The sequence below is a fragment of the Aspergillus aculeatinus genome, assembly GCF_003184765.1.
Source record: "Aspergillus aculeatinus CBS 121060 unplaced genomic scaffold BO66scaffold_30, whole genome shotgun sequence".
NCBI classification, from domain to species: Eukaryota; Fungi; Ascomycota; class Eurotiomycetes; order Eurotiales; family Aspergillaceae; genus Aspergillus; species Aspergillus aculeatinus.
Window position 1 is genome coordinate 72,169 of NW_020291499.1, and position 24,623 is coordinate 96,791.

A 24,623-nucleotide genomic window follows, 5' to 3' on the forward strand; every position below is an offset into this window, starting at 1 on the left:
TGGTGACATTCTAGATCCTTTTTGACTTCTTGCATGCTATTTCGCCGCCGGTGAATCTGTGTGTATGAAGTTCTAGATTAGTCTGAAGGCTACCTTCTGCCTCAGGCAGTAAAGAATAACAGGTCTGGCATGCTACAGATCCCCCTTATTACATTGTTCTGAGCTCACCTTGAGCGAATGAGATGTACTTACCCACCCTTCGAACCTGAGGTCGGCCCCACTGTTGCCAACTGATGCCGAGAAGTTGTTGGAATCGAAATGCGTCATCGACTCCGGATAAGGTTGCATTTACCTTCGCGCCTTCTACCCGGACAAATGCCAGCAACACTTTGGTGCGCATGACGTTTGCCGTATCGGTAAAGCGTTGTCCTGCACTCTAAGACGGTCCTAGGCATTTGCGTCTCATTATGAGTCTCTATGCAAGATGATCATGTCTCGTGGGACAATCCCTTTATCATGCTGTTCTTTCAGCCGCCAGATGTTCTCACTGAGGTTTTCACTTAGCATACCTAGTCTTGCAAAATTAATGAGATGACTGCTCCTTCAACGAAGACTTGTGCTTTGTGCAGGGAGTCGGCTCCCTGATTGTTCAAGCACTGTCTGGTGAATCCTCACTCCATCTATCGAAGTTCCATGACCTTAACTGGCTGATACTAACGCAATAAACCTAAACTACAGATTAGCAACCACCATGTCGGAAAAGAGATCAAGTAGCGAGTCAAGTGGCTCCTCTTCCCCAATCAGCTATCACAGCGTGCAGCATCAGGATGAAATTCATTCGGACCCCGACGACCAGCGCAATGCAAGCTCAGACAGTGACACTTCCCCGGGCAGCCCGCATTCTGCGCAGGTTCATCGCGTTCACTTCGGGGCAGATAGAACGTTCTCGTACGGAGGCTGGCAGCCCGGGGTCGGCCCCCTAAGCCAGCCATCATCTAATCTACGGCGTCGCTCGTCAGCATATCCATCCATAGACATCACAGAAGCACCTCGGAGACGGAATACACGGGCTGCAGCTGGTTATAGATGGGAACCGGAGGACCTTGAGGGATCACCATCTCGTGAATCCAACACAGCAGAAAAGCGATCAAAGAAGACACGCCTCAGAGCTTTTCGGGATACGGTCAAACAGAAGACCGCCTACTGGGCTGCTCGCCTGGGTCGCCCAACAGAAGGCGAGGATGACCTGCAACCGATCGACTACCGTCGTCGCAGCACGGATGTGCAAATCAATCAAGAGGCAGAGGTCAAGGATCAGATTACATGTAGTTCGGAAGCGCACCGCATCATCCGAGGCTTGACGCACGACGATACCGGGCGTCGCCGGAGCACTCGCCGCGAGTCAGCCTTGCATCATGCAATCGACATGCCTCCAGATGATACAGACGAACTTGGTGGAGCAACAGGCACTGAGAGCCAACCAACCGGCGGGATATTGTCGCACCTGCTACGCCTCAGCGGGGGTCTGGATCAGATCCACAAATCGACTCGGGGACTCAACATGCCCTCGGGGATGTGGACTCCGTTCGGTGGAAGCACCCCAGGGACGACCACTCCTCGCAAGGGAAAGCCGCGATGGTACAAGAAGCCGCCCAACATGTCCACGTCCACCTTGGTTGGGGCCGCCAGTCATAGTGGCGCCAGCACCCCGATCTCGAACCAGCTTCTCGGCGTGGCCTCAAGGCGCCGCGACAAGCATTCTCGGCGGCGCAGCTTCCGACTGGAAGATGAGATCCAGGTGACTCTCCGCATCGCCGAGATAATCGCACGACAGCGGTATATCATGCAGCTGTGCAAGGCGCTGATGATGTTCGGGGCCCCGACTCATCGCTTGGAAGAATACATGCTGATGACCTCGAAAGTGCTGGAGATCGAGAGCCAGTACCTGTACGTCCCGGGATGCATGATCATGGCCTTCGATGACCCCAGCACCCGAACGACGGAAGTGAAGCTCGTTCGCGTGGTGCAAGGCGTGAACCTAGGCCGTCTCTCCGACACGCACAACGTGTATAAGAACGTCATTCACGACGTGATCGGCATCGAAGAGGCCACCGGCGAACTGGAGGAGCTCATGACCAAGAAGCCGCGGTTCAACAAATGGATCATCGTGTTTGTGTACGGGCTCGCCACGGCCATGGTGGGACCGTTCGCATTCAGCGCGCGGCCCATCGACATGCCCATCATCTTCTTCAACGGCTGCCTGCTCGGGGTCATGCAACATGTGATCGCGCCCCGCTCGGTGCTCTACAACAACGTCTTCGAAGTGACGGCCGCGGTGCTGACCTCCTTCCTGGCGCGAGCCTTCGGCAGCATCCATCGCCCGCACGGTGCGGGCCGGCTCTTCTGCTTCTCGGCCATCGCGCAGTCCTCGATCGCGCTCATCCTCCCCGGCTACACGGTGCTGTGCAGTAGTCTGGAGCTGCAATCGCACCAGATCGTCGCCGGGTCCATCCGGATGGTCTACGCGATCATCTACTCGCTCTTCCTGGGCTACGGCGTCACCGTTGGCACGACGATCTACGGGCTAATCGACAAGACGGCGACCTCCAGCCTCAGCTGCCCCTCGGCCGGCGCCTTCAGGAACCCGTACCTCCAGCGCTTCCCCTTCGTCGCGCTCTTCTCGCTGTGCCTCCTCGTGGTCAACCAGGGCAAATGGAAGCAGGCCCCCGTGATGACCACCATCTCCATGGCCGGCTACGTCACCAACTACTTCGTCTCCGCGCGCCTGGGCAACAACTCGCAGGTCGCCAACACTGTCGGCGCCTTCGTCGTCGGCGTCATCGGCAACCTCTACAGCCGCCTCTGGCACGGCCACGCCGCCGCCGCCGTCCTCCCGGCCATCTTCGTGCTGGTCCCCTCCGGTCTCGCCGCCACCGGTAGTCTCATCACCGGCGTCGACACGGCCGACCAGATCCGCTCCAACGTCACCAAGAACCATACTACCACCACCTCGTCATCGCAGAATTCTCAATCCTCGAACATTTTGGGGTTCGGAATGATTCAGGTCGCGATCGGCATCACGGTCGGGTTGTTCGTCGCCGCGTTGGTGGTGTATCCGTTTGGAAAGCGGCGCAGTGGGCTGTTTAGCTTTTAGGCAGGAGGAGCTCAGGTTCTGGGGATGGCACTGGTTGCTGTTTTATGAACTATCGAATCGTAAGCTTACATTGGTGAATTTCGGACATATCCATGAGATCCACCAGAACAGGAAGTCAGACAGAAAGAAGTGATAACACCTCCAGCTGGGCTATCACAATCCGTATCCCAATCAAGACTGCATCCTGCAACACAAAGTATAGTAATTATACAACGCCGCCAAAAGAGGAATACAAGAGGTCTCAATGACACTCACTGGGAGGTCAGATCAGATTACGTACAGTAGAGCAACTTACACCTCCAGGCTCAACCGCATACAATCCAGACTGATGGTATGTCCCAAAACTCCAAGCAATCCTGCTATGTATGAGTAGTAGTAGCATACTCCACCCCCACCCCAACCTCCACCTCCGCCCCCGGGGCTGGAATTCCCTCCTTAACCCCACGCAAATTCGCTTTACCCAGGATCCTACGCCTTCCCCATGAAAAGGGATTAACCAAGTAGAAGAAGACCTTAGTACCGATCAAGATACACATTATAGCTCAATCTATATAAAAAGAATCAGAACCAAGTCTCGCTCATGCTCATGCTCATGCCAATGTTACGCTCACGCTCAAGCAAGCACATCAACCAAGACATCCCACCGAAAGAAAGTAAGTGAACCGGCACCCTTCCTTCCTTCCTCACTCGACTCGACTCAACTCGAGATGAAACAGATCATTAACTAAAAGTCCCAGACTTCACTTTGACTTCACGATCCACAATTCGAGCCCAAAGCTAGCCAAACCCAGCATCGCAACACGTCACATCACATCACGTCGCATTATCTCATCATCGCTCATGCGAAAACACAATGCACACACGAATATATATGCTATGCTCAACAAGCACAAAACGACAAGCAAGTTTTCGCTTCCGCTGATTTTCTATACAAATGGACAAGCAGAAAGACGACACACACCCAGTCTATGGGTGATTTTGATTGCATATTCGGATTCTGTCCCAATGGCGAAAAGAACCAAGAAGGAAAAGGGGTCAATTGTTCTTCCAAATCGTATAACCCACCATCTCAAGGAGATAGCGTTCGCGAGCGATCATCACCTGCCGGGCTTCGGTCTGCAAGAAGAGTTGACACATTTCCAGCATGCGGGGTCGATCTTCTACGTCGCTCAGATGGCGGAGATCGGTCAACGTGACGGTGATCTCCGAGAAGGATGGGTTGGTCGCTAACCGGAAGACGCGGTGACGGAAGTCCTTGGGGACGGTGGAGTTGGTGGCGAGCCAGTCGCAGAGGCAGTCGAACAGGTGGTTGTTGACGATGAAGAGCAGGAGGGAGTCGAGGGAGGTCCAGTCTACGTCTTCCAGGACGAGGGTGGAGGGGAGGACCGGCATAAGGGCGGTTTGAAGGCTGATTACGGAGGAGAGGGCGTCGAGGAGTAGGCGATCTTCTTCTTTTTCCTCTTCGTCGGGGTTGAGGGTGGGGCCCTGTTCGGTTTTGTCGTCGGGAACTGGGATTGTCGGCTTGGGGTAACCCAGTTGCGGACTGCTGCTGTTGCTGTTGCTGCTGCTGGCGGGGTTGTAGGGAGACTCGGGGACTAGGATGCCCCGGTGGAGGGGGGAGTCGGGGGCGACGACAGGACGGTCGTAGCCGAGTTGACCGCGCCAGAAGCGGTTGCAGGCTACCTCCAACAGCATGCACGGGATGAGGACAACGTAGCCCTCCCAGAGACGGGAGGTCATCATCGAGGCGCCACCGGCGATGAGGCCGGTCCACCCGGACGCGACGGCGTGCCACTTGAAGCATTGGAAGCGACGCTGGAGTCGGTCGCGGAACGGGGCGAGCATGGCCCCCGACCGGGAGCACGCGCGCTCGTAGCTGTGAAAGCGCCAGACCAGATAGGCGGACCAGATGGCATTGATGATGCCGTAGATGGCCGCGAAGGAGTTGCCGACGTACCCCGAGAGCAGGTTGCTGATGAAGTATACGTGTCGGTCGGAACCCCAGATGGCCATAATCGTGCCCGTGCCGACCAGAAGGCCGCCGATTCCGAGGAACACGTCCATGACGATGCGATCGACCAGTTCGGTGCCCAGTTCGCGGTGGCTGACCCCCAGGCGGCGGTCGATGAAACGGAGTGTGGTGGCATCCGGTGCGGGACATTCGAGGTGCTGGGCCTGTAGGGATTTGAGGTACGTGCGCTCTCGTTGGAGGATCCGGACGTTCTGCCAGCTGAGCACACTGTCGCGGACGGCAAACCCGCTGATCAACAGTGCGAGAGGGCCTCCGATCGCCATGAAGATAATCGCGTATAACGGGACGGGGACATCGTTCCACACATTAGCGGCAAAGTCACCCGCATTGGCGAACTCTAGGAACCCCACGCTCGCCAGCAGACTGTTGCGGTACCACAATGGATTGATAACGTGAAGTTTTCGTCGTTGCCGTAAGAGGGTGACCGAGGCTGGAGGTAGAGAGCCCGTCTCATGCTCTTCGTGATGCAGGACCTTATCGGAGACGATCGGGGGGAGGGTGTCCTGCGAGGGGCGCATCGGGGGCAGCGAGACCTGAGGAGACGGAGCCCCTCCAGCCGGCGGTGGAGGAACAGCCCTGGAGAGAGAGGGAGAGGGGAAGGAGGGAAGGGGAATAAGAGAGAGAGGACGCCAGGGATGGCATATAGAAGAAGGGGGAAATTATAGGAGATGTGGGTGGTCGGGGGAATGAAGAAGCTGGACGGGAAAGAGGAGAGAAAGAAGGAAGACGAAAGAGAAGTTGGAACTTGGCAGAGAAGCTGGAAAGAGAGACGCGCAACAAACCAGCGGGCAAGAATGGAGTCCGGAATGTCGGTTGGCCAGCTGATTGGCTGGTCGCCTGGGAGTATCCGCACTTGGCATGCCTTATAGGGCTGACGCTTGTCCAACCCACGAGCTCCAAAAACTCAATGAGTGCTGTTTAGCTTTCATCAATTTTCACAATCATGCGATCAGATAATCCAGATCAATGGCGTTTTCAATCTGAGAATTATTCCAGGGGTCCAAGTAGTGGTGGTTCAAAATCAGGTCCGATGGAGAGGGGAAAAGTCAAAGGGAACTAAGAAGACACCCGTGCAGATTGCAGCCTGCCACTTCAAAGGTGCCCATGCACAGTAAGGTAGTAGGTACTCCACCCCCCCCTAACTTACTTTTCTACACTACAAAGATAAGACTCATTCAAGGCAAGAACAAAAACAAAGAGGAAGTTCATCATTTACAACGAGGGGACTGAGAAATACAATACAACGCCTATGCTCCCTTGGCCAGCTTGGTCGGCCCAGTTCTCGACCCGTCCATCGTGGTGTTCAATGCTTTGATCATGCGTACACCAGCGTCAGCAGCCTCCTGAGGTGCCCAGGACCAGAATTGGCGTCCATGGTGCAGACCATCATGTCCCGGCTGCAAAAGCCCCTCCTTACTGGTGCTCACATCGGTGCCGGTGGTGTACACACTGACCTTGTCCTCAAACCGGACCCGCGGCTTGCCCCGCGGGGAGACATTGCCTGACGTGGCCTCGAGGTAGCGCTTGCGCATGCCGTACCGCTTGGCCTCTGCCCGCTTGAGGGTTACAGAGCTAATCCTTTCCATGCCGGTCTGCACCACAAACCGGACGCCAAGGTACGCCCACTCAGCCAGAAGCAGGGTCAGCAGGAAGGAGGAGAATTGCACCCCTTCCATACTATTACGATATAGATAAACGACCGCGGCCGTGGAAAGAGTTCCTAGCCAGGCAAGCACTTCCAGTCCCTGCAGAGACGGGCCGATCGAGTCCGCCCGAATCGGCGGGGGTCGCTGGCACTCCAAACTGAGCTTGAAGAAGTCGCCTCGCAGCTCTAGCCAGTTGTTGGCTAAGAATCCGAGCGGCACTAAGGGCCAGGCCACTCCAAACAGGGCCAGATATCCAAACTGTACACACATCTCCAAAGTATCGTCATGGACGTTGTATTCGTCCGCTTCCACCTCATCGCGCACACGCGCAAGGAATGCCGCCTCTTCGGGTGCATCGACAAGTAACAAATCTGTCCGCTGGGAATGGCGACGAGGCATGCGAGCGGCATCGCGACCGTCGCGATAGGTGCGCCACTTGTGCATTAGCGTCTGCTTGACGTAGGGAAGCACAATCTCCTCGCCAAAATTGAGCAGTTGGGCGGTTGCAGACAAGTAGATCACCTCTTGCTGAAGGCGGGCCGGATCAATGTGGATCTCCTTGGCCAGATTGGCAGACATGAGGCCATAAGTGCGAAAGACATCCAGATAAGGGACCAGCTTCGTGCCAAATGGCACGTAAACAAATGCAGTCAGCAAGGTAGGCAGGAAGGCGGTGATGAAATGCATGACAAAGGTCTTGGAAGTCTGGGCGACATCGTACTGGTCCTGCGTGCGGTAATTTTCGTAGTCGGTCAACTGCTTGGCGAACTCGGTGAGCGTATTGGTGATCCACGGCAGCGAGAGGGAGAACAAGATGGTTGGAAGAAACTCCAGGTAGCCCTTAAAGGGACCGGTATATATCTCGGAGACCAATACCTCGGAAGCGAATGACAAGATGATCAAAGTGCCCAAGGCTAGAGCAGCCACGGTCGCAAAGGGGATAAGTAGCAGCTGCCTGAGGAACTGCTTTTGCGTCGAAAACACCTTCACTGTCTCCCCTGTAACGGGGTTTTGGACTTCTTTATCCCACACCCATTCCGGTCGATTGACCTTGAGAATTCCGACATCCCGAACGTTCCACCGTAGGCTCAAATCAATCTCGCGAGTCTTCCAGTACTCGACGAAGATAATACACCAGAGGCAGTTGACGAGAGCGCAAGTGATGGAATAAGGGCCCAGATAGAACCAGCAGAAAACGCCCCAAACGGCGGGGAAGACGAGAAAAGTGGAATAGCAGTGGATGAAGGCAAAATAGAAAGCGACCTAGTTTGTTCAGAACATGTGATTAGTATCTATTATGCGCGAGCGCGTGGAGGAAGTCCAAATCCAACGAGGAGTGGGGGGGAAAAAAAGAGTGCTTACCTTTTCACCGAACAGCGCCCGGATAGCGTCGAGATCCTCGGCGGTAATATTGAGCGTCTTACTCCATTTGCGCAAGAGTTCGGCATTAGCGGCGCGGTCCTGGAGAGGGATGGCAGCCTGAATATTCTTCCACTGGCCTATTTTGGGGGTGATTCCCGCCCCTCCCAAGTGTTTCTGCCAAGTCACCGCATGATAGACCGACCGGAGGGCTTCCGCGGCAGTCTCAGACTCAACTACCGTGTGATCGTCGCCTGCCGGGAACTCATGGATAATGCCGTGTAACCAATCCTTGACTCTGAGCGATTGTTAGATTAGGGATGCGAGGGTGGGTGAGTGAGATGGGTGGGGTGCCCCAGGCTCAAAAAAAATACCGAGATTTGTAGACCATGTTCCCCAGGAGATCAGGGGGAACGCGAATGAAGACCAGCAGGGAGGGTCCGTAACCATGGCGAACCTGGACCTGCAGATGCGCCTCCTCCAAGTCGTGGATCAAAGTTCGAAACTCGGAAATGGCCTGCGAGATTTCTGCACCAGGAGGTGGCTGTGAGCTAACGTTGTTGTTGTTGTCAATCATGGTTGTGGTTGAGGTACAACTCCTTACCGAGATCTTCGAATGAGTAGTGGATGACCCAGTCGACGCCGAAATTATCCAGCTCGGCTTGGTCGACGGGCTCATGACCGGCAAAGAGCCCCATCTCGAGTTGATCGGAGGGGGTTGGAGGTCGTAACAGAGGAGAATAGACGAAAGGAAGATAAGAGATCAAAGGAAGGGATGATGATATCGAGACTCGAAAGGATATCGATGGAGGGCGGGGGAGTCAAAGTAGCGAGTGGGATAGCCTCATCTCCGCGCGGCGGTGGGGGAGGCTCACGGATGCATCCACACTCCGTGTGTTTGGAGAAAGAAGGGGGGGGAGGGGGAGGGGGGCCAACTGAAAAACAAGAGGAGCAAAATGGGAAATGGGGAAGCGAAGGGATGGGGGGTGGGAGGGGGAAAGAAGCAAGTGTGTGTAAGGAGAAAAGAACTAAAGAGACTAAGAAAGAATATGAAGTGGGTGGTGGGTAGCCTTTGGATATTTAGCACTTAACCATGACTGTGGATTAATAAGTGATTTTGAACAGGACAGAGTTGAAAAACGATGAGAAATGAGAGTGACTTGATGATAAAAATAATAATAATACCGAGTAAACCAACCGCCAAGGTCAGCCAGTACTAGCCTCAGCCCTACAAGGCAATGTGGCCAATGGTTCCGCCCCTGCCACTTTTCTCAGCGCTAAGTTACGCAGGGCTGCACTCTACCAGTCCACTTACTTACCTATACCTATAGGTACAGTACGAGTACTCTAGCCAGCCAAGGTTCCAATCCTCATCTACTCTATTGACCCACTCAGATAATTCTGCATACTACATATTAACTCCACGCTTCGAGTTTATCTGGAATCGACGCAGTGCGACCGTGAGGAAAGAGGAAAGAGTGGCTCAGTTGTTCTGGAAGGAATTCCTGCTGCCTGTGCCAAACCGCCGTGATCCGGTACTGTTAGTACTACTTGTACTACGGGTCACCGTAAACTGGAACTCCTTGCGTCATCCCGAAACAGCATTGACAGAGCCACTAGACCCAAAATAGATAGCTGAGTGTGGCGCCACATGGGGCAACAGCCATTACCACCAATGAAAACTTCATTTGGTGTCGATAATGCAGCCACCTTGCAGGCATCCATTATTACGATACAAGGTCCTTACCATCGCGGCAGTCCAACCTCAAATTTGTTTAGTTCCAATCATCCCCGGCCATCTCTGGAAATTTCCTTCCACTCCGACCGCGGTCCGCGGATCCCTCACTCATCATCCAATTTGGACCTCTGGGTGGTTCAACAGGCATATTCATTTCCAATCCATGATCGTTATCGGACCCTGCAACTGCAAATCATCCAGCAAAGCTTTTTCTTCCTGCGCCGGCTGGGCCTCCCGGGCAACCTTGAGACCTTGAGTTGATGTCTATAAATGCTTAACTATCACCGTCTTGTTGGATCGACACCACACCATCAACCCGCGATCGCATCACTTCTGCTTCACTCTCCCCACCAAACACTTGGCTACCTCCAACCATCAGCGATTTATTTCTCCTCCTCGCCGTCGATCTTCTCTACATCCCTGCTTGCCACTATCGCTAGACCACCAACTTGTGGAACAATAATTAGCGCTTATCATCTGTTGACCAAAATCCCCCGTATCCATGCTCGCCGCCACTCTCGACCTAATGGCTCGTCGATTCTTTCCGGGCCAGAATGCTGCCTTCGGGCTGAGTGTCTTCCTCTTTACATTCATGTTTTTGCCCACCTTGGTTGTCTTGCTCGCCGTCATTGTCTTCTTTCTTTTCTACTTTCCACGGCTCCGGAAGCCGATGCACGATTAAGGGACAAACAATGCTTGTGGCTATACAATCAGCCCACCAGCCCCGTGGGACCGACATGCGATACGAAGCCCCGAAATCATGATTATAACTACTCAGACTCTGTTACTCGAAAGTGCTACCTTATAAAAGAGGAGACGACCAATTGCGACCGTTAACATGGAGACGGGCACGACGATTAACTGAACTCCACCTTCAATGCCAACCATCAACGATATTTACCCTTGGATCGATCAGGGCTAGACAAAAGTTCACTTTCGTCGCCCAACGATTATGCTGCACCAACCCAGGTGCACATTAGATCATGTGCATAATGGACTTCACATGATCGACCACCCATTCTGACATGCAGACAGTTACCATCGAATGCAAGCAGACCCGTGTCGACCAAGCATGTAAGCTCCACGGGAGTTTTTCTTATTGGAGATACCTCTTTTTGAATTGCATGCCGTGATCGAAAACAATTGTGATGATTGCGGCACTATATGTCGATTCCAACGGCGCCTCCATGACTAGAGAGGCCACACACTAAGCTGTCAGGCCAAGCATAGTGCCCCGTCTTGGTACAGGACTGTGCAGTACTATACATTGGCACATGCACGAGCAGCATACCGCACATATCCATCCGCTGTGAAGCTCTGTCTCCAGCTAATGAGATGAAGCCAAACAAAAAAGACGAAGAGCAGATGTGAATTGTTATGGATAATTGAGCGACAGACCAGTCACCTTGACTGAAAGAGGATAAAGCAATCTGCAGAGTGTATGCGAAATGAATTTCTTTTACAGCATCCAAGGTGTCAAAACCTTTAGTTTTTGATTAATTTATCTTCATGAAAATAAAGTATTGAGTTGATTGATCAACCAGTAGCGGAGAGATTCCGGTAGGTCCTCTGTGTTCTGCTCATGTGCCACCACTTCGAAGTAGACCATATCCCAGCTTCCATATCGTGTCCTCCAGACACTCCACCTGTTTACTTCTGTCTATGTCTATTCAAGCTCCCTGGATTGGCTACCTCATACCCCTCTGATAATGAGCACGAGATAGCTGCCTCAGTATACCAAAGAAGAAAGAGCATTGTCAGTCCAGTGACATCCTACTTCCATCGTGATTCTTTCTCCGAGGCCCAAGCGGTACTTAGTTTTCCGCCCAGAAGAACACAAATGGCAGGTCTGTCCACCTTCCAAGTTGCGCCCGCTCCAACACCTCCCGCCGCTTCCATCCTCCACCTCCTACCATCTTACCATCTGCGTTGTCCTGTACGTCAGTCTGCTTCATCTCAGCTTCCTCTAATCTCATCTACGTCTCGTTCCTGGCACTAGCCACTGTACAGATCTGACCCTAGCAATATTGGAATTGACGAACCCCAAACCCACAAGTGTCGGCCGATGTTCCTGTGCCAACTTTGGGTACACCCCAAGCCATCCTCGGGAACCTACACAGACCTACAGCTTTTCATCTTTTGTCACCCTGATGAATGAAGGACACGCCGATCCTTGATCTGTCGTCACAGCATCTCCGAAGAACGGAGTGATAGGAGTTGTCTTGCGAGATGCTCAAGGGTGCACTAGATGTGATCAGCTCATGAAACCACGCAAATGCTATGATGCAGCGGTCTGTTTTCCAGTGGTTAGCCTCTTCGCTTGCGAGCTGTCTAAACAAGGAGGTAGTCATTGTGTCCCTCCGCTCACCGACGTCGCATCGATGGAGATATACCACCTGAGGTGTGTTTCCAGCAAACCTCGTCCCCACTCATAAAGCCGACTCGGTCTCTGTGAGAAGTCGCTATTTTATACAATCAGACACTTGATTCCGCAGCAAAAACTCCTACTTGAGCGATCTCTGAAACACTGCCAGCGAGGCGGGGTCGGGACCTGAGGACTGGGAGCCTTGCAAAGCTGTTTATCTTGCATTCAACAATTCCAAGGGAGAGAGATTTGACCTGAAACCAAACTGGCTCAACTAGAACCAGCTTTGGTGTTCTGAGAATGATAAGAGTTTCTTATCATCATGAACAACACTCCCGCAGGATCATGTGAGACAGTTTTTGGACAATGAAACAATGCTACTAAAATAACCTTGAACAACGACGGCACAGAACTTTCACAGTGAAGGATCATTCACGAACTCGAGCTACACCAAGCAGATCGAGATCGGATCGCCGAAACCTTATCTGAAAAAGCCGGGATGAGAATCGATCTAATCATGCCCTCAGGATGACTTAATGGATTAACAGCGCATGAATTCTCCGCGACCGAGCATTGACGTCATTGACTCACCTCCTAGATATACATCTCGTCAAGACCGATGCATTTCTTCATGGGCGACCTTCATCTGAATACCTTCTCAAAACCTAGTATAGGCCTTCACAATGGCCCAGAATGATAACAATAAGAAGAGAGTGGTGGTGATCGGCGCCGGGGCCGCCGGTATGGTAAGAATCTCCGCATCCCTGTCTCCATCATCATCACTATCACCATCACCGCAACCCAACACACCCACGCTAACACCTCACTGAACCCCCAAAAGTCCTGCGCCTCCACCCTAGCCAACCATCCCGACAAATTTGACATTACCCTCATCGACAGCGCCCCGCAGACCGGCGGCCAAGCGACCACAATCCCCCTAGACGCCGCAAAGCATGGCGGCGCGACCTGGCTCAACGACGGGGTGCAAGGCGGTTCCCCAATCTTCCGCCACACCTTCCACTTCTTCAAGAAATACGGCTACGAGCCGCACCCCGTGCAGCTGCAGGTCTCCTTCGGGAAAGGGCGAGACAGCTTCTTCACCAACGTGTTCCCCAGCCCGCTGGTGGACACCTACTCGGCGGAGATCAGCAAGCTGGGCCGCGTGCTGCGCTGGATCAAGCGGCTGATGCCGATCCTGGGCCTGATGCCCATCAAGACGATGCTGCGGCTGTTCCGCTTCAGCACGGACTTCGGGCTCAAGATGGTGCTGCCGCTGATCGCGCTGTTCCTGGGGACGGGCAACCAGACCCCCAACGTGGCGTGCGTGCTGCTGGAGCGGCTGTTCGACGATCCGCAGATGCGCCTGTGGGAGTACGACGAGGACATGCTGATGCAGAACCGGCCGCAGATGTACACCTTCCCCAACCTGGGGGAGTTCTACCACGACTGGAAGGGGGATCTGGCGGCGAAAGGGGTGCGGGTGCTCCTGGAGACGGAGGCCGATGTGTTGCACCGAAAGAATAAACAAGTCAAGCTGCGCCTCCGGTCGGTGAAAGACGGGCAGCAGGAGCGCCCCAACGAGGCCGGCAAGGGGACGGTGGAGGACTTCGACGAGCTGATCCTGTGCTGCCCCGCCGACGAGGCGCTGTCGATGCTGGGCGCGCACGCGACCTGGCGCGAGCGGTACGTGCTGAACGGCGTCAAGTTCTTCAACGACCTGACCATCACGCACACCGACTCCGAGTACTTCAACAGCCTGTTCGAGACCCGCTACAAGGAGGAGCTCTGCGGCAAGGCCAGCTCCGAGACCCGCCAGGAGCAGATCGCCTTCGCGCAGCAGATGCCGCCGCGCTGCCGCACGGACGGCTGGGAGGGTTTCGCCCCCATGTACTTCACCCACTCCTTCGACTCGGACCCGGACAAGATCGAGATGGGCTTCGACTGCACCCACTACCAGCATCAGTTCCGGGAGGCGATCGGCGAGGACGCCCTGCCGCCCGAGCCCGAGCGCCACGTCTACCAGACCATCTTCCTGAACGAGGACCACAAACACCTGTGGACGTGGGAGGGGATCGACAAGGACAAGATCATCGGCGAGAAGTGGTGGCATCAGTTCGGTCACCGCTGGCAGCATTACCTGCGCGTCGTGCCGGGGATGATGTTCATCAACGGGAAGAATAATACGTTGTATGCCGGGGCGTGGACCATGGTGGTATGTTTCTTGTTGCTGATGGGTTTCGTTTTCGAAAGAAGCTGACAATTTCCCTAGAATATGCACGAGATCGCATGCATCTCCGGAATGGCAGCGGCCTACCGATTAGGTGCGGTGTACGAGCCGTTCGACGACTTCGCCGAGGATGTCTTCTCCAAGTACCTACTTGTCAGTCACGGCGTGAGATACAAGCGGAGGACATGAACATAATCCATCAAAAAAAATATCGTTACATTAATTCATAGTCAAGGCATTAATCTAATTCCATTCAGCATTGGGGATCTTCACAAAACGTATCGAAAATCCTCAATCTCCAAATCCGTCCGGTTGGACAGCCCCAGCGCCAACTCCTCCGTCTCCGTCATCTGGGCCGGAGGGCCGTACGCGCGATCCCGTCGCTGATTCTCAAAGACGTAATACACCAGCAGACAGATGAGGAAAAAGGCCCCGAAGGCCAGCCCCGATATGGCGGCTTTCATGCCGGTCTATGTGATGTGTTAGTCAGTTCCTCTGCAAACCGAGTACGTGCACAATCTGGACGAGGAAGGGACCGGTAGGATAATGTAAACGCACCGGATAATGAGGCTCCTCCGACGAGAGGAAGAACTGCGGCCCGACGATGTTGCCCACACAGTAGGCGATGAACAGCAGCGCGCTCGTGGTGCTCCGCTTCGTGAACCCGGCGACGTTGGAGCTGATGATACTCAGGGAGAGCGGGATGTTGACGGCGAAGACGGCGCCCAGGGACAGCCCCACGAGGCGGCCGACTTGGTTCGCGTCGTCGAGGCGCCAGACCAGGACCATGCCGATCAGCGAGGTGACCGTGTTCAGGATCATCATCAGGATCCGCGTGCTGGGGACGAAGGTCGCCACGCTGGCGGTCAGGCACAGGAAGACGATCTGCGCGGCGCCTAGGGGCATCTGCATCAGGAGGGAGCGGATCTGGGAGAAGCCGAATCCGTTGATGATGATCGAGGAGAACTGTGTGAGGCGGTGCTGGTGTTAGCTTGCGGGAAGGGTGTTGTGGGGGAAAAGGGGAAGCGAGGAAGGGTATGCACATACACTTGTGACGCCACCGTTGCAGAGGTTTACGCAGAAGGTGTATAGCACGAGAAACCAAGTCTGCGGATCGCGAACCGCCAGCCATGCTTGGTGCCATTGGAAGGAGCCCTCATCGGCGACACCGGTTTTGTTCGTGAGGGTCCGTTGCACGGCAATGAGGCGTTGCGGTTTGGTGAGGAAGATGGCTTTCTTGGGGGAGTCGGGCAACAGGACGATGAGGAAGAAAGAGATGAAGGCGGTGATGGCGCCGAGGACGAGGAAGAGGAGCTGCCAGCTGGCGATGGAGTGGACTTTGATGTTGCCGATGCCGTAGGCGACGACGCCGCCGATGACCGTGGCAATGCAATTGCCCAGGAACCAGGCAGATTGCCTAGTGTCGATGTATCAGTCTTTGTAACGTCGTGCTATCTGACTTTCGGATGTTCATACCGAGCTGGCTGCTCATCACGCCGGTAGAACATGCCTGTAATGAGCGAGAAGCCTGGTGCAATGGCTGCTTCACCTACACCGAGGAAGAACCGAGCGGCCATCAACCCTCCGAAGTTTTTCACGGCCGCATGGCACATCAAGACACCACCCCAGAGGAGTCTAGCGATCCATCAGAAAAGAGTTGTAAAGGAGATCGGAGGAAGGAGGGTACGGACACTGAGACGCTGATGTACTTGGCAATCGGTAAGCGTACGATGAGGTAGGAACTAGGCCAACTCCAGGCGAAATATCCGAAATAGAAGATTGCAGACGTCCAAGTGTATTCTGTGCCTTCGAGATGCTGTACGGATTAGTACGGATCGGTCACAACAAAAGAGTGGACATACCAAGTCTTGTCGAAGATTGAAGAGCGTGGCCTGGCTTAAAGCAAGCTTGTCCATATACTGCATCATGTAACAGACACCCATCAGCGGTATAAGCCTGGCTCTTGTTAACGAATGTGCTGTTCAGAGGGCCATAGCAACAACCTACACAAGGTCCAGCTTGCGCAGAACCTGTCGCTCCTGCTGCGGCGTAGCCTCGAACTCCAGCATTTGTCCCAGGTCGACATCTCGAGGCAGCATCTTGTCTTCCAAATTCACCCCCTCCAACCCCAGGTTTTCCTCCTGAGGTTGGCTTGTAGGTTTTTTCTCCATGGCGTCACAGTCTGTGGGTAGTGAAATGGGGATGACCGAGAGAACCACGGCATGCTGACACAGGCGTCTCTCGCCCAGACTTATATACTCCGCCTGTCTTTGTGATACTCACGCCGCCACCAGAAAGTTAATCTGCGCTAGATAGAGAAATCTCTCCCGCAGTAGATGTCAGCTACGTCCTCGTAAAGCTATCCCTTTGGCACGGGATCAACATTGCTGCTGCTCAGATAGCATAATCTATAGCTCAGACCCCTCTCCAGCTGGCCTCTTGTGGGCTCGATCGTCAGTCGCTTTCAGATCCAGTCAGGGAACGACGGGGAAAACTCGTGGGTCAAGCAGGCACACCCCAGGGCCCGGCGCCGAATTCGGCTGCCTTCTGGGACAGCCATTAGGGCTCGGTCGGCAGTTGGACCAATTGCCGGGAGTGGCTCGGCAATTGTACCAATCCGCAGGTAATCCTGGGGCAAAGAGTCTCCACTCAATAGATTACTCGGTGCCATTTAGCGCGAAAGGAATTGCATTTCCTTTCCAACCTGCTTCCACCGCCCCTCCACAGTCCCCGATCCCATGCGGAGAAATGAAGGGCAAGGCGCGTGGCACACCAAGTCACCAACCTTCTGGTTCGCAAACCGGTCTATCATCCCCGCCCAGGCTCCACTCGGCTACTGTTATCTGCCGAGGCCACCTGATAGACTGGATTGGGTAGGTATACGCCATGCGGCTTATCCTGCATATCTAGACCCTGGTGATGATATTGATAGCGCAACCATTTGTCAATGGCTCCAGATTATCTCTCTGATCAAGAACAAACCCCGATAGCGGGAAACCTTGAGTTTCCCGAAAATGCGGGGTGGAAGCGAGACAGCCGACGTCAGACTTTCCGGATGATGGCACCCAGCCAATCTTATCACGATAAACTATCTCAAGCATCGTCGTATTGCGCGGGGCTTAATGGTATCAGCCGAGGCTACGGCTGGATTGCATTGAATGTTGGTTGTGGTTTGTAAGATTGAGGGGTTGGCGTAGCAAGAGTGGCGCAGATAGCAAATAGGATATATGAACTGCCGTCTTCAGCATCCGGGGTGCAATGAAGACACTAAAACACCAACCAGACATTCGAAATGGCTATCCTGCAATCATCACCAACAGCAGAGGAAGTGAAGGCAGCTGTCGATGCTACACTAGCATCTTTGCAAGGCCCTCTTCGTGAGCTCAATCGCACGGTACGTACGGGCATGACTCCATATTGTCATCATCCTCTCGGACTTAGACCTTGACAGATCTGGTCCAATCCAGAGACGGCATACGAAGAACATCGTGCGCATGATGTAATTTGCGATTTCCTTGAGAAGCAAGGCTTCACCGTAACTCGCCACGCATACGGACTAGATACCTCATTTGAGGCGATCAGCGGGTCCGGAGGGCGGCTGATCAACTTCAATGCAGAGTATGATGCTTTGCCAGGTATCGGTCATGCCTGCGGCCACAACCTCATCACTACTAGTAGTGTCGCAGCATTTGTTGCCCTGTCCGCCGTGTTGAAGCAGTATGGTCTACCGGGACGGACACAATTGTTGGGTACTCCGGCCGAAGAGAATGGCGGAGGAAAGGCCAAATTGATAGACGCAGGAGCCTATAAAACTGTTGATGTGTCTCTGATGGCGTAAGTCTCTCCCTTTGGTGCCTTGACGGCTTCATCCCACTGACCCATCTAGTCACGCAGGCCCCCGGGAACTCTTCCCAGGTGTTGTGGCGGATGGTGTGGGAGGTGTTCGGATGAACGCGCGGAAAGAGATTCATTGCACCTTCCGAGGCAAGAGTGCCCATGCAGGAGGTAATCCCTGGGAGGGAGTCAACGCATTAGATGCTTTGGTGGCCTCGTACAATAATGTGGCCGTTCTACGCCAACAGATGTACCCTGACGAGCGGGTCCATGTTGCCTTTCTGGACACACCAAAAGTGGCGAATGTGATTCCAGCTTTAACCAGAGCTTACTGGCAGGTGCGAAGTCCGACCTTGAAAGGATTGAATGCCTTGATGGGCAAAGTGCGGAACTGCATCGAGGCTGGGGCAATGGCCACCGGTTGTGAAGTGGACATCCTGGAGTAAGGTCATGTCTTTCCTGGGAGTTGAAAACATGTTGACAGTGGTAGGAATGAACTCTACACGGATATCAAGATTAACGACACCTTATGCGACCGATATCAAGCGCACATGGGCCGCTATGGACGGAATGTATTGGCACAGCATGAGAAGGTCTTAACAGGGTCGTCGGACATTGGTTGGTCGTGAATGCTCAATGCAACGTCTGATGCTAACCGGAACGCAGGAAATGTCAGTTATCTTGTGCCAACACTCCACACGATGTTTGGGATTACCGATGAGCCAGGCTCATTTCCTCACCATCCCAGCTTTGCTGCTGCGGCGGGCACGGATACGGCTCACGAAGAGGCTGTGATTGTGGGGAAGTCGCTGGCACTGATCGCGTGGGATATGTTGACAGACGACGAACTATTTGCAGTGGCGCAGCAACAGTGGCGGCAGGCTGTGGAGGAATAGTTGTGGCGAGAACAATAGTGGCAGTGATGGCAGATAAAGGGGCGGGGGGGAGAGGAGAGAAGGAATCACTCCATGTTGGTGGTGATCGACTGTAGTGCTTGTCGTTTCAATGAATCAATAACTCGGTTGATAGAGTCCTCGTCATTGACAGGAGAGGCTAGCGAGTCAAGTGAAACATCCGGAAGGCTATAGTCGTATAGTTATATGACTGACAAGTATAGACAGCGGGAGTAGGCCTGTTGGGTCTGGGTTGTGGGGAGGAGATGCTGGAGATGAATTCTTCCATGGAACCAATTCTTCAGCTGCCCCCCGATCAAGAAAATAGTTCCACTCCACTTACCTCATGCTTTTCCAGCCTTCTTTTGCTTGCTCGAGTCGAGGGAAGGGGACACCGCTGACTAAGCCTCCCTTCCCCGGTTTCGCTTCTTCTTCTTCCTTCGATTTTTTCCCTGACATTCCGGACTGACTTTCTCTCTTGTGCCTTAACCGATCGGAAAAAGTAACAAGAACAAGAAACAAGCTCATCGTTTCCGATCTGCTCTTCTGGGCTTCTTCTAATCACCCCCCCGATCTAACTGATGCCTACCGGTTGATCGGTTCATCTCATCACTGAGTGGACCTCTTGTGCCATTCCATGTCGGGTCGGAACGCGCCTCGCTCGAAGAATGGTATGCGGCATCTGCCGACTCTTCCCTGCTAACCGAACGAACTAACAAATGACCTCGCTTCACAGGCTGCAGCACCTGCCGCCGTCGCAAAGTGAAATGTGGTGAGGAGCGTCCGGTGTGCAAGCGATGCTTTAATTTGCGTCTCACATGCGAGTGGGGGATTCCTGTTAAACGAGGAGGGAAAACCGGGGAGAATGCGCCCGTCCGTCATCTGCAGCCCCGGTGGCCGCCGCCCACCCGCAGCGATCCGATCACCACCACAACCACCGCAACCACCGCTAATGTCGCTCCAACGACTACTGCGATAACCCCTAGCTCTCCTACGCTAATTACTGCGTCTGCGCCTGTTACTCCTATTGGGACAACAGTTGGCATCCTTAATGCCCACTATGCCAACACCTTGGCCTCTTTGTGGCCCCCGGCCCCCGGATGTGCCCCGGATTTCTCCCCGGCTTCCCCGGACGGCTTCCTCCCCACGAGTTGGCCGGTATATCACCCGGCCTATACTCAGACGCCCCCCCTCTATCCATCATTGTCGGGTACTGATTTTCCCTGCTCTAACGCGTTGGTACTAACCGAACATGATCGGAAATACTTCCAGTACTTCCCCTCCTCTTCCGTCGTTTTCTACTATATGAAGAACTGGCAGTGGAGCAGCTTCTGCTACCTCTACCAGGGGCCTGCGCGCGTCAGCAGAGTGGTTATGCGCATGATTCTGGCGCTATCGGCGAGTGACATGTACCGCAATGGTCTGGTTTTGCGCTCTCCAGGACGCCCCACGGCGGAAGACCACGGCCGCTTCCACTATGGCATGGCCGTAAAGGAGTTTCGGCAGATGTTGGAGACTCCCAAACCTCAGGTTTCACTTGCTGAGATGGAAATGATCTTCGCGACAATGTTTCTCATGGTCGCCTACGAATGGCAGTTCGGTCATTGTCTGCGTCATCTACAGCTGCATCTCCAAGGAGTACGATCCCTGCTCGAAACACACCCAGAACTGTTTGAGTCCAAGGACTTCGACGAGGTGATGCTGTCAATGGATGCAGATCCCCCAGTTGGGGACGTATCTTCTCGTGTGTCGTTCATTCCCGAACAATTTCTTCTGTGGATCATGTAAGTTCCTTCTATCCGTGCTCTCATACTATCTGCTAATTCTGAATTTCTCCCAGATACGTCGACATCAACCGGCGAGTTCTTGCGACAACAAATGATTCACTGACAGATTACGTGCTCAACTCCAACAAACCAGCTTTACACCCAGACCAACTTCACCGAAGCGCACGTCTTTGGAGTCGTTGCTTTTGGGGCAAGCAGTACCCCGACCAAGAAATCGCCGATGATATGGAAAACTACCGGGGCTTAGAGCTGATCCACACTGGCTTCTTACTATGGCACAAGGCCTGGAAATGTCTAGGCGATCCTGCAGATTCGGCATACACAGCCGATACGTTATACACTGAGATTCTCTCTGTGCGCGATGTAAGTCTCCCACTGTGTCTGCATTGCTTCTTTTCTAAACCCAGACAGCGTTTCTCCGACCTTCTCGTTACCGCTAAAATCTCCGGGGCCGGCTCCACCCGCCGCACGTTAAACACAATCTATATGGCTGTTAGCAACTTCTACGCACTCATTCTCTTTCACCGCCGTCTACTCAGCTCCAGCCAGGCCCCAGCTGCACTCCACCGCCAGGCTCTGACGGGGATTCTCGAAAACACACACAAGCAATACGCCGTGGACCCCCGTCTCCTACGTAGATTACACTGGCCCTTGTTGATGGCACTAATTGAGACCGAGGATCCGATTCAGCGCGACTGGCTGCGCCAGCGCTTGATCGAATTGCGTGGATTTCACTCAGAGTATCTTTGGGTCAACCAGATCGCAGAAGAGGTGCTAGCTCGCCAGGAAGCGAGTCCTGCGGAGGGGATTGATTTGGGGGAATTGCTGCGCAATTTCCACGCCTAGTTCTTCTTCACTCCTTGTCATTCCGATATACGTTACTCATTGTAATAACTAAACCATAAATCTTATCTCTTCATTATATTCTACCGCACTCGGAATAGAATTCGCGCAAAACCCTCAAGTCAAATATCCGAGCCCGCTAATGCAATGAGTCGAACTAGTTGTTGTCCAGGAAATATGCGTCGTACGCAACTTCCCCCTTGGCGCGCGTCGCCCTCCCCACAATGACCCTATTGTTCATCCACCGGTACCGCTCATGCCCCGTCTCCAACTTGATATGCAAATGGAACCAGTATTGGTCGGGGTCAACCTGATCATCGCCTTCCATGAGAGCTTTCAAGACCTCCGGAGGACCGGAGCGGGTTCCCTCAGTCCTATATTGCAATCCAGCATTAGCCGTTCGACCCAGCCTGCCCAATCATTCTTAAGCAACCCCTTCTCCCCCCCCTCCATTCAAAAAGGCCTCTCGCACATCGTCACCTTAGCAGCCCCGGCGAGATCACCCCAGGACTGTGAACAAAACCTACCGAATATAGATAAACGCCCCATCATCACTCTTAATCACGTAGTTGGTATTCACATGCGTGGTTTGATCCTCCTCGACGAGCCTTTTTCCGCAGGTCAGCTTCCACAATCCACTTAACTCACCAATACTATACAATTCTGTCGCGCAAACTGGGTTCGGAGGGGAGGGGGAAAGAGGGCCGGGCAAAAAGCATACATGAAATCCGCCCCGCCGGGGACGACCTCCCCATTGAGGAAATTGCCGCGCACGGTGCCGGATTTGATGGGGATGCAGCGGCGACGGCCGTAGGGGCCGTGGCCGATCTCCATAGGAGGGTCGACGGCGCAGCGGAGGGTGAAGAGGTGGGTGAGTTGTGGGGGTGGGGAGATGGGAGCCATCTTTTTGGGGGTTATCGGTAGCTTTTCGGGGAAGAATATTGCGGAGGTGAAGGGGCGGGAGGGGGGATTTATGTCCCTGGAGCTTGGTGAGGTAGATGTGCTACGTATTTCAGGGCTGGGGTGGAGTCTGTGTGCCGTGGTGGTGGTGATGATGAAGTCAAGCATGGGTTCGGATGTCGGCAGTTGGGATCCACTGGCTTGCCTGGGTGGCTGGGTGTTTGGACAAGGTGGGATAATGATTTTGTTCGAGTTTACTGTCGGTTCCTGGGTTTCTTACTGTGGTTTTTATTTTGAAGCCTACTTCATTGGTATGAGATAAAGCAATTGGTGTTATGGAAGTGGTGACATCATCCTGTATGACTTATCATTGGGGAGGGGGAATATTGTGGTGTTGTGAGAGCTCTGGTTTTGGGATGCCCCTTATCGAATCCAGTTATCAAGTGTTTGTTGGGGGCGATTTCGACCGTGACAGTGCACATTAGAGCACTCCTCATGCTTGTAGATCACTCGCAGGTCTGAAGCGAGCATAGACATATAGAAAGACCAAGTTCTCATTAGAGAGCACCCCATAAACGCCTACCCAGATTGATTATGCACATATGCCGGTCAGCCCGATCTCTCGAAGACCGACCGGCTTCCTTTTTCCACCCGCGGAGAAAGCTGCCGCGCGACCCTTCGGGCCAGACAGCGTCCCCCGGCCCGGCGACACGAAAAGACATCAAGACGCTTGTTGTAAAGTCCAAGACTCGCGCGGTGAGGTATAATACGATAAGATGACCCGTTTCCAATCTTCCCCGCTCTGTTCCGACCACCAATTGCTATTCCCCAGTAGAAGCCATGAGCCCGAGACAGCCGGTCGAAGTTCAAGTCCGCAGGTTGGGTCCCATGCCGCTTGGGAAGTGATCCGAACGACCACTCAGCAACCAATCCCCAAAGAAAGGAAATCGCTTAGGCGCCACCGACAAGGACGTTGTTGACGGGGATGTGGACTGCATTCGTTCATTAGCTATAGTCTCTGGTGTTGACAATGTCCGACGGGGCCGCAACACTCGGAAGGCGACACATACTCAGCTTGACAATGTATCCGATGAATCCCATGATGAGAAAACCAGTGCCAACAGCCTGGCTGATCTTGATGAATTCGCGCTTGTCGGCTGTGTTGCGCATTAGCCAAATGCTTTCAAGAAAGAGTCACGGAGGTGAGAGGTCACGAGGGAGCAGGAGACTCACGCTTCTGGCTGCGGTTGACGAATTGCATACCCTCGCGGAGGAACTCGCGAGGCACGCTGAGAAGTTCTTGGACCTGGTCGGACATGGTGACTGTGTGAGGAGGATGATTTGGGGGGTGGTGGTGCAATGAGTGGAAAGGGTGGATTGAGGACAGAATGTTGGATGGGGTGGAACGCGAATGGGCCAGCTGTGCTCTTCGGGGATGCGAACTAGTCGGAGGAATTGCCCCCGTCCAGGAGCCGGATTATGGTTGAGCCGAGATGATGGCCACGTATCACCTGATCGAGATAATTACTCATAGCTTGGCATCTGTGGCTGCTGCGGCCCATGTACTTCCTGTGGCTTGTGGGTTTGTGGCTGATGTCGTTATTCACACAATGCTTTAGTCGAGACAAATGATTTATGTCCCAGTCAAAGTTCTGCCCGATGGATGGTGTCGCCGATCAGAAGATCTATATCATGTGCTCTAAGCATCAGTGCTGAGTTGCAATTCTATCCTGGTACCATCTCTCGCATGTTCTCTCCTCTTTCGGGCCAGTCTTTGCGATGATCGCCCTCCTCCCAGTTGGAGTTGGATACAAGCAGGACTGAGTAGCTTGTGCATTATAAGAGGCTTTCAAGCTAAGACCATCCCCGCACTATGCCATCCATCCGAGACAAACTTCTTGATAG

General features: G+C 53.7%; 11 protein-coding genes across 11 annotated transcripts; 4 read left to right on the forward strand and 7 right to left on the reverse strand.

Annotated features, from left to right (window-relative positions):
- Positions 1–691: 691 nt before the first annotated feature.
- BO66DRAFT_376095 (threonine/serine exporter family protein) lies at positions 692–3,282 on the forward strand (the record flags this gene model as incomplete). The annotated part of the gene is made up of 1 exon (XM_025645682.1): positions 692–3,282. One exon carries the CDS (start codon positions 692–694, stop codon positions 3,092–3,094), a length of 2,403 nt encoding a protein of 800 aa, XP_025502889.1. The 3' UTR covers positions 3,095–3,282.
- A 389-nt stretch (positions 3,283–3,671) lies between these two features.
- Positions 3,672–5,822, reverse strand: BO66DRAFT_392587 (uncharacterized protein). The gene has a single exon (XM_025647555.1). It carries the CDS (start codon positions 5,642–5,644, stop codon positions 4,130–4,132), a length of 1,515 nt encoding a protein of 504 aa, XP_025502890.1. The 5' UTR covers positions 5,645–5,822; the 3' UTR covers positions 3,672–4,129.
- Positions 5,823–6,373: 551 nt separating this feature from the next.
- Positions 6,374–8,829, reverse strand: BO66DRAFT_325229 (anoctamin family protein; the record flags this gene model as incomplete). Its single annotated transcript, XM_025643862.1, has 4 exons — positions 6,374–8,035; positions 8,135–8,429; positions 8,506–8,659; positions 8,736–8,829. 4 exons carry the CDS (start codon positions 8,827–8,829, stop codon positions 6,374–6,376), a joined length of 2,205 nt encoding a protein of 734 aa, XP_025502891.1.
- A 1,138-nt stretch (positions 8,830–9,967) lies between these two features.
- On the reverse strand, positions 9,968–10,999 carry BO66DRAFT_392588 (uncharacterized protein). Its single transcript, XM_025647556.1, is given in 3 exon segments — positions 9,968–10,842; positions 10,859–10,863; positions 10,904–10,999. 1 exon segment carries the CDS (start codon positions 10,606–10,608, stop codon positions 10,393–10,395), a length of 216 nt encoding a protein of 71 aa, XP_025502892.1. The 5' UTR covers positions 10,609–10,842; positions 10,859–10,863; positions 10,904–10,999; the 3' UTR covers positions 9,968–10,392.
- A 1,644-nt stretch (positions 11,000–12,643) lies between these two features.
- Positions 12,644–14,695, forward strand: BO66DRAFT_392590 (putative flavin-containing amine oxidasedehydrogenase). Its single transcript, XM_025647557.1, has 3 exons — positions 12,644–12,980; positions 13,076–14,446; positions 14,504–14,695. Exons 1-3 carry the CDS (start codon positions 12,918–12,920, stop codon positions 14,648–14,650), a joined length of 1,581 nt encoding a protein of 526 aa, XP_025502893.1. The 5' UTR covers positions 12,644–12,917; the 3' UTR covers positions 14,651–14,695.
- A 35-nt stretch (positions 14,696–14,730) lies between these two features.
- BO66DRAFT_421095 (MFS general substrate transporter) lies at positions 14,731–16,619 on the reverse strand (the record flags this gene model as incomplete). Its single annotated transcript, XM_025649929.1, has 7 exons — positions 16,469–16,619; positions 16,324–16,417; positions 16,153–16,277; positions 15,938–16,096; positions 15,509–15,878; positions 15,020–15,427; positions 14,731–14,931 (listed from the first exon to the last, which is right to left on the reverse strand). The coding sequence occupies exons 1-7, from the start codon at positions 16,558–16,560 to the stop codon at positions 14,731–14,733; spliced, it is 1,449 nt and encodes a 482-aa protein (XP_025502894.1). The 5' UTR covers positions 16,561–16,619.
- A 1,134-nt stretch (positions 16,620–17,753) lies between these two features.
- BO66DRAFT_412246 (M20 family metallopeptidase) lies at positions 17,754–19,191 on the forward strand (the record flags this gene model as incomplete). Its single annotated transcript, XM_025649344.1, has 5 exons — positions 17,754–17,855; positions 17,913–18,295; positions 18,348–18,737; positions 18,786–18,913; positions 18,962–19,191. The coding sequence occupies 5 exons, from the start codon at positions 17,754–17,756 to the stop codon at positions 19,189–19,191; spliced, it is 1,233 nt and encodes a 410-aa protein (XP_025502895.1).
- Positions 19,046–19,801, reverse strand: BO66DRAFT_114803 (uncharacterized protein). Its single transcript, XM_025641849.1, has 2 exons — positions 19,532–19,801; positions 19,046–19,377 (listed from the first exon to the last, which is right to left on the reverse strand). Exons 1-2 carry the CDS (start codon positions 19,714–19,716, stop codon positions 19,257–19,259), a joined length of 306 nt encoding a protein of 101 aa, XP_025502896.1. The 5' UTR covers positions 19,717–19,801; the 3' UTR covers positions 19,046–19,256.
- On the forward strand, positions 19,686–21,874 carry BO66DRAFT_392591 (Zn(II)2Cys6 transcription factor). Its single transcript, XM_025647558.1, has 4 exons — positions 19,686–19,859; positions 19,925–20,972; positions 21,029–21,338; positions 21,387–21,874. The coding sequence occupies exons 1-4, from the start codon at positions 19,826–19,828 to the stop codon at positions 21,819–21,821; spliced, it is 1,827 nt and encodes a 608-aa protein (XP_025502897.1). The 5' UTR covers positions 19,686–19,825; the 3' UTR covers positions 21,822–21,874.
- Positions 21,875–21,929: 55 nt separating this feature from the next.
- On the reverse strand, positions 21,930–22,823 carry BO66DRAFT_392592 (DUF3237 domain-containing protein). Its single transcript, XM_025647559.1, has 3 exons — positions 22,540–22,823; positions 22,346–22,426; positions 21,930–22,192 (listed from the first exon to the last, which is right to left on the reverse strand). Exons 1-3 carry the CDS (start codon positions 22,719–22,721, stop codon positions 21,976–21,978), a joined length of 480 nt encoding a protein of 159 aa, XP_025502898.1. The 5' UTR covers positions 22,722–22,823; the 3' UTR covers positions 21,930–21,975.
- Positions 22,824–23,583: 760 nt separating this feature from the next.
- On the reverse strand, positions 23,584–24,276 carry BO66DRAFT_114820 (translocon subunit SSS1). The gene is made up of 3 exons (XM_025641850.1): positions 23,952–24,276; positions 23,789–23,875; positions 23,584–23,710 (listed from the first exon to the last, which is right to left on the reverse strand). Exons 1-3 carry the CDS (start codon positions 24,034–24,036, stop codon positions 23,670–23,672), a joined length of 213 nt encoding a protein of 70 aa, XP_025502899.1. The 5' UTR covers positions 24,037–24,276; the 3' UTR covers positions 23,584–23,669.
- Positions 24,277–24,623: the final 347 nt, after the last annotated feature.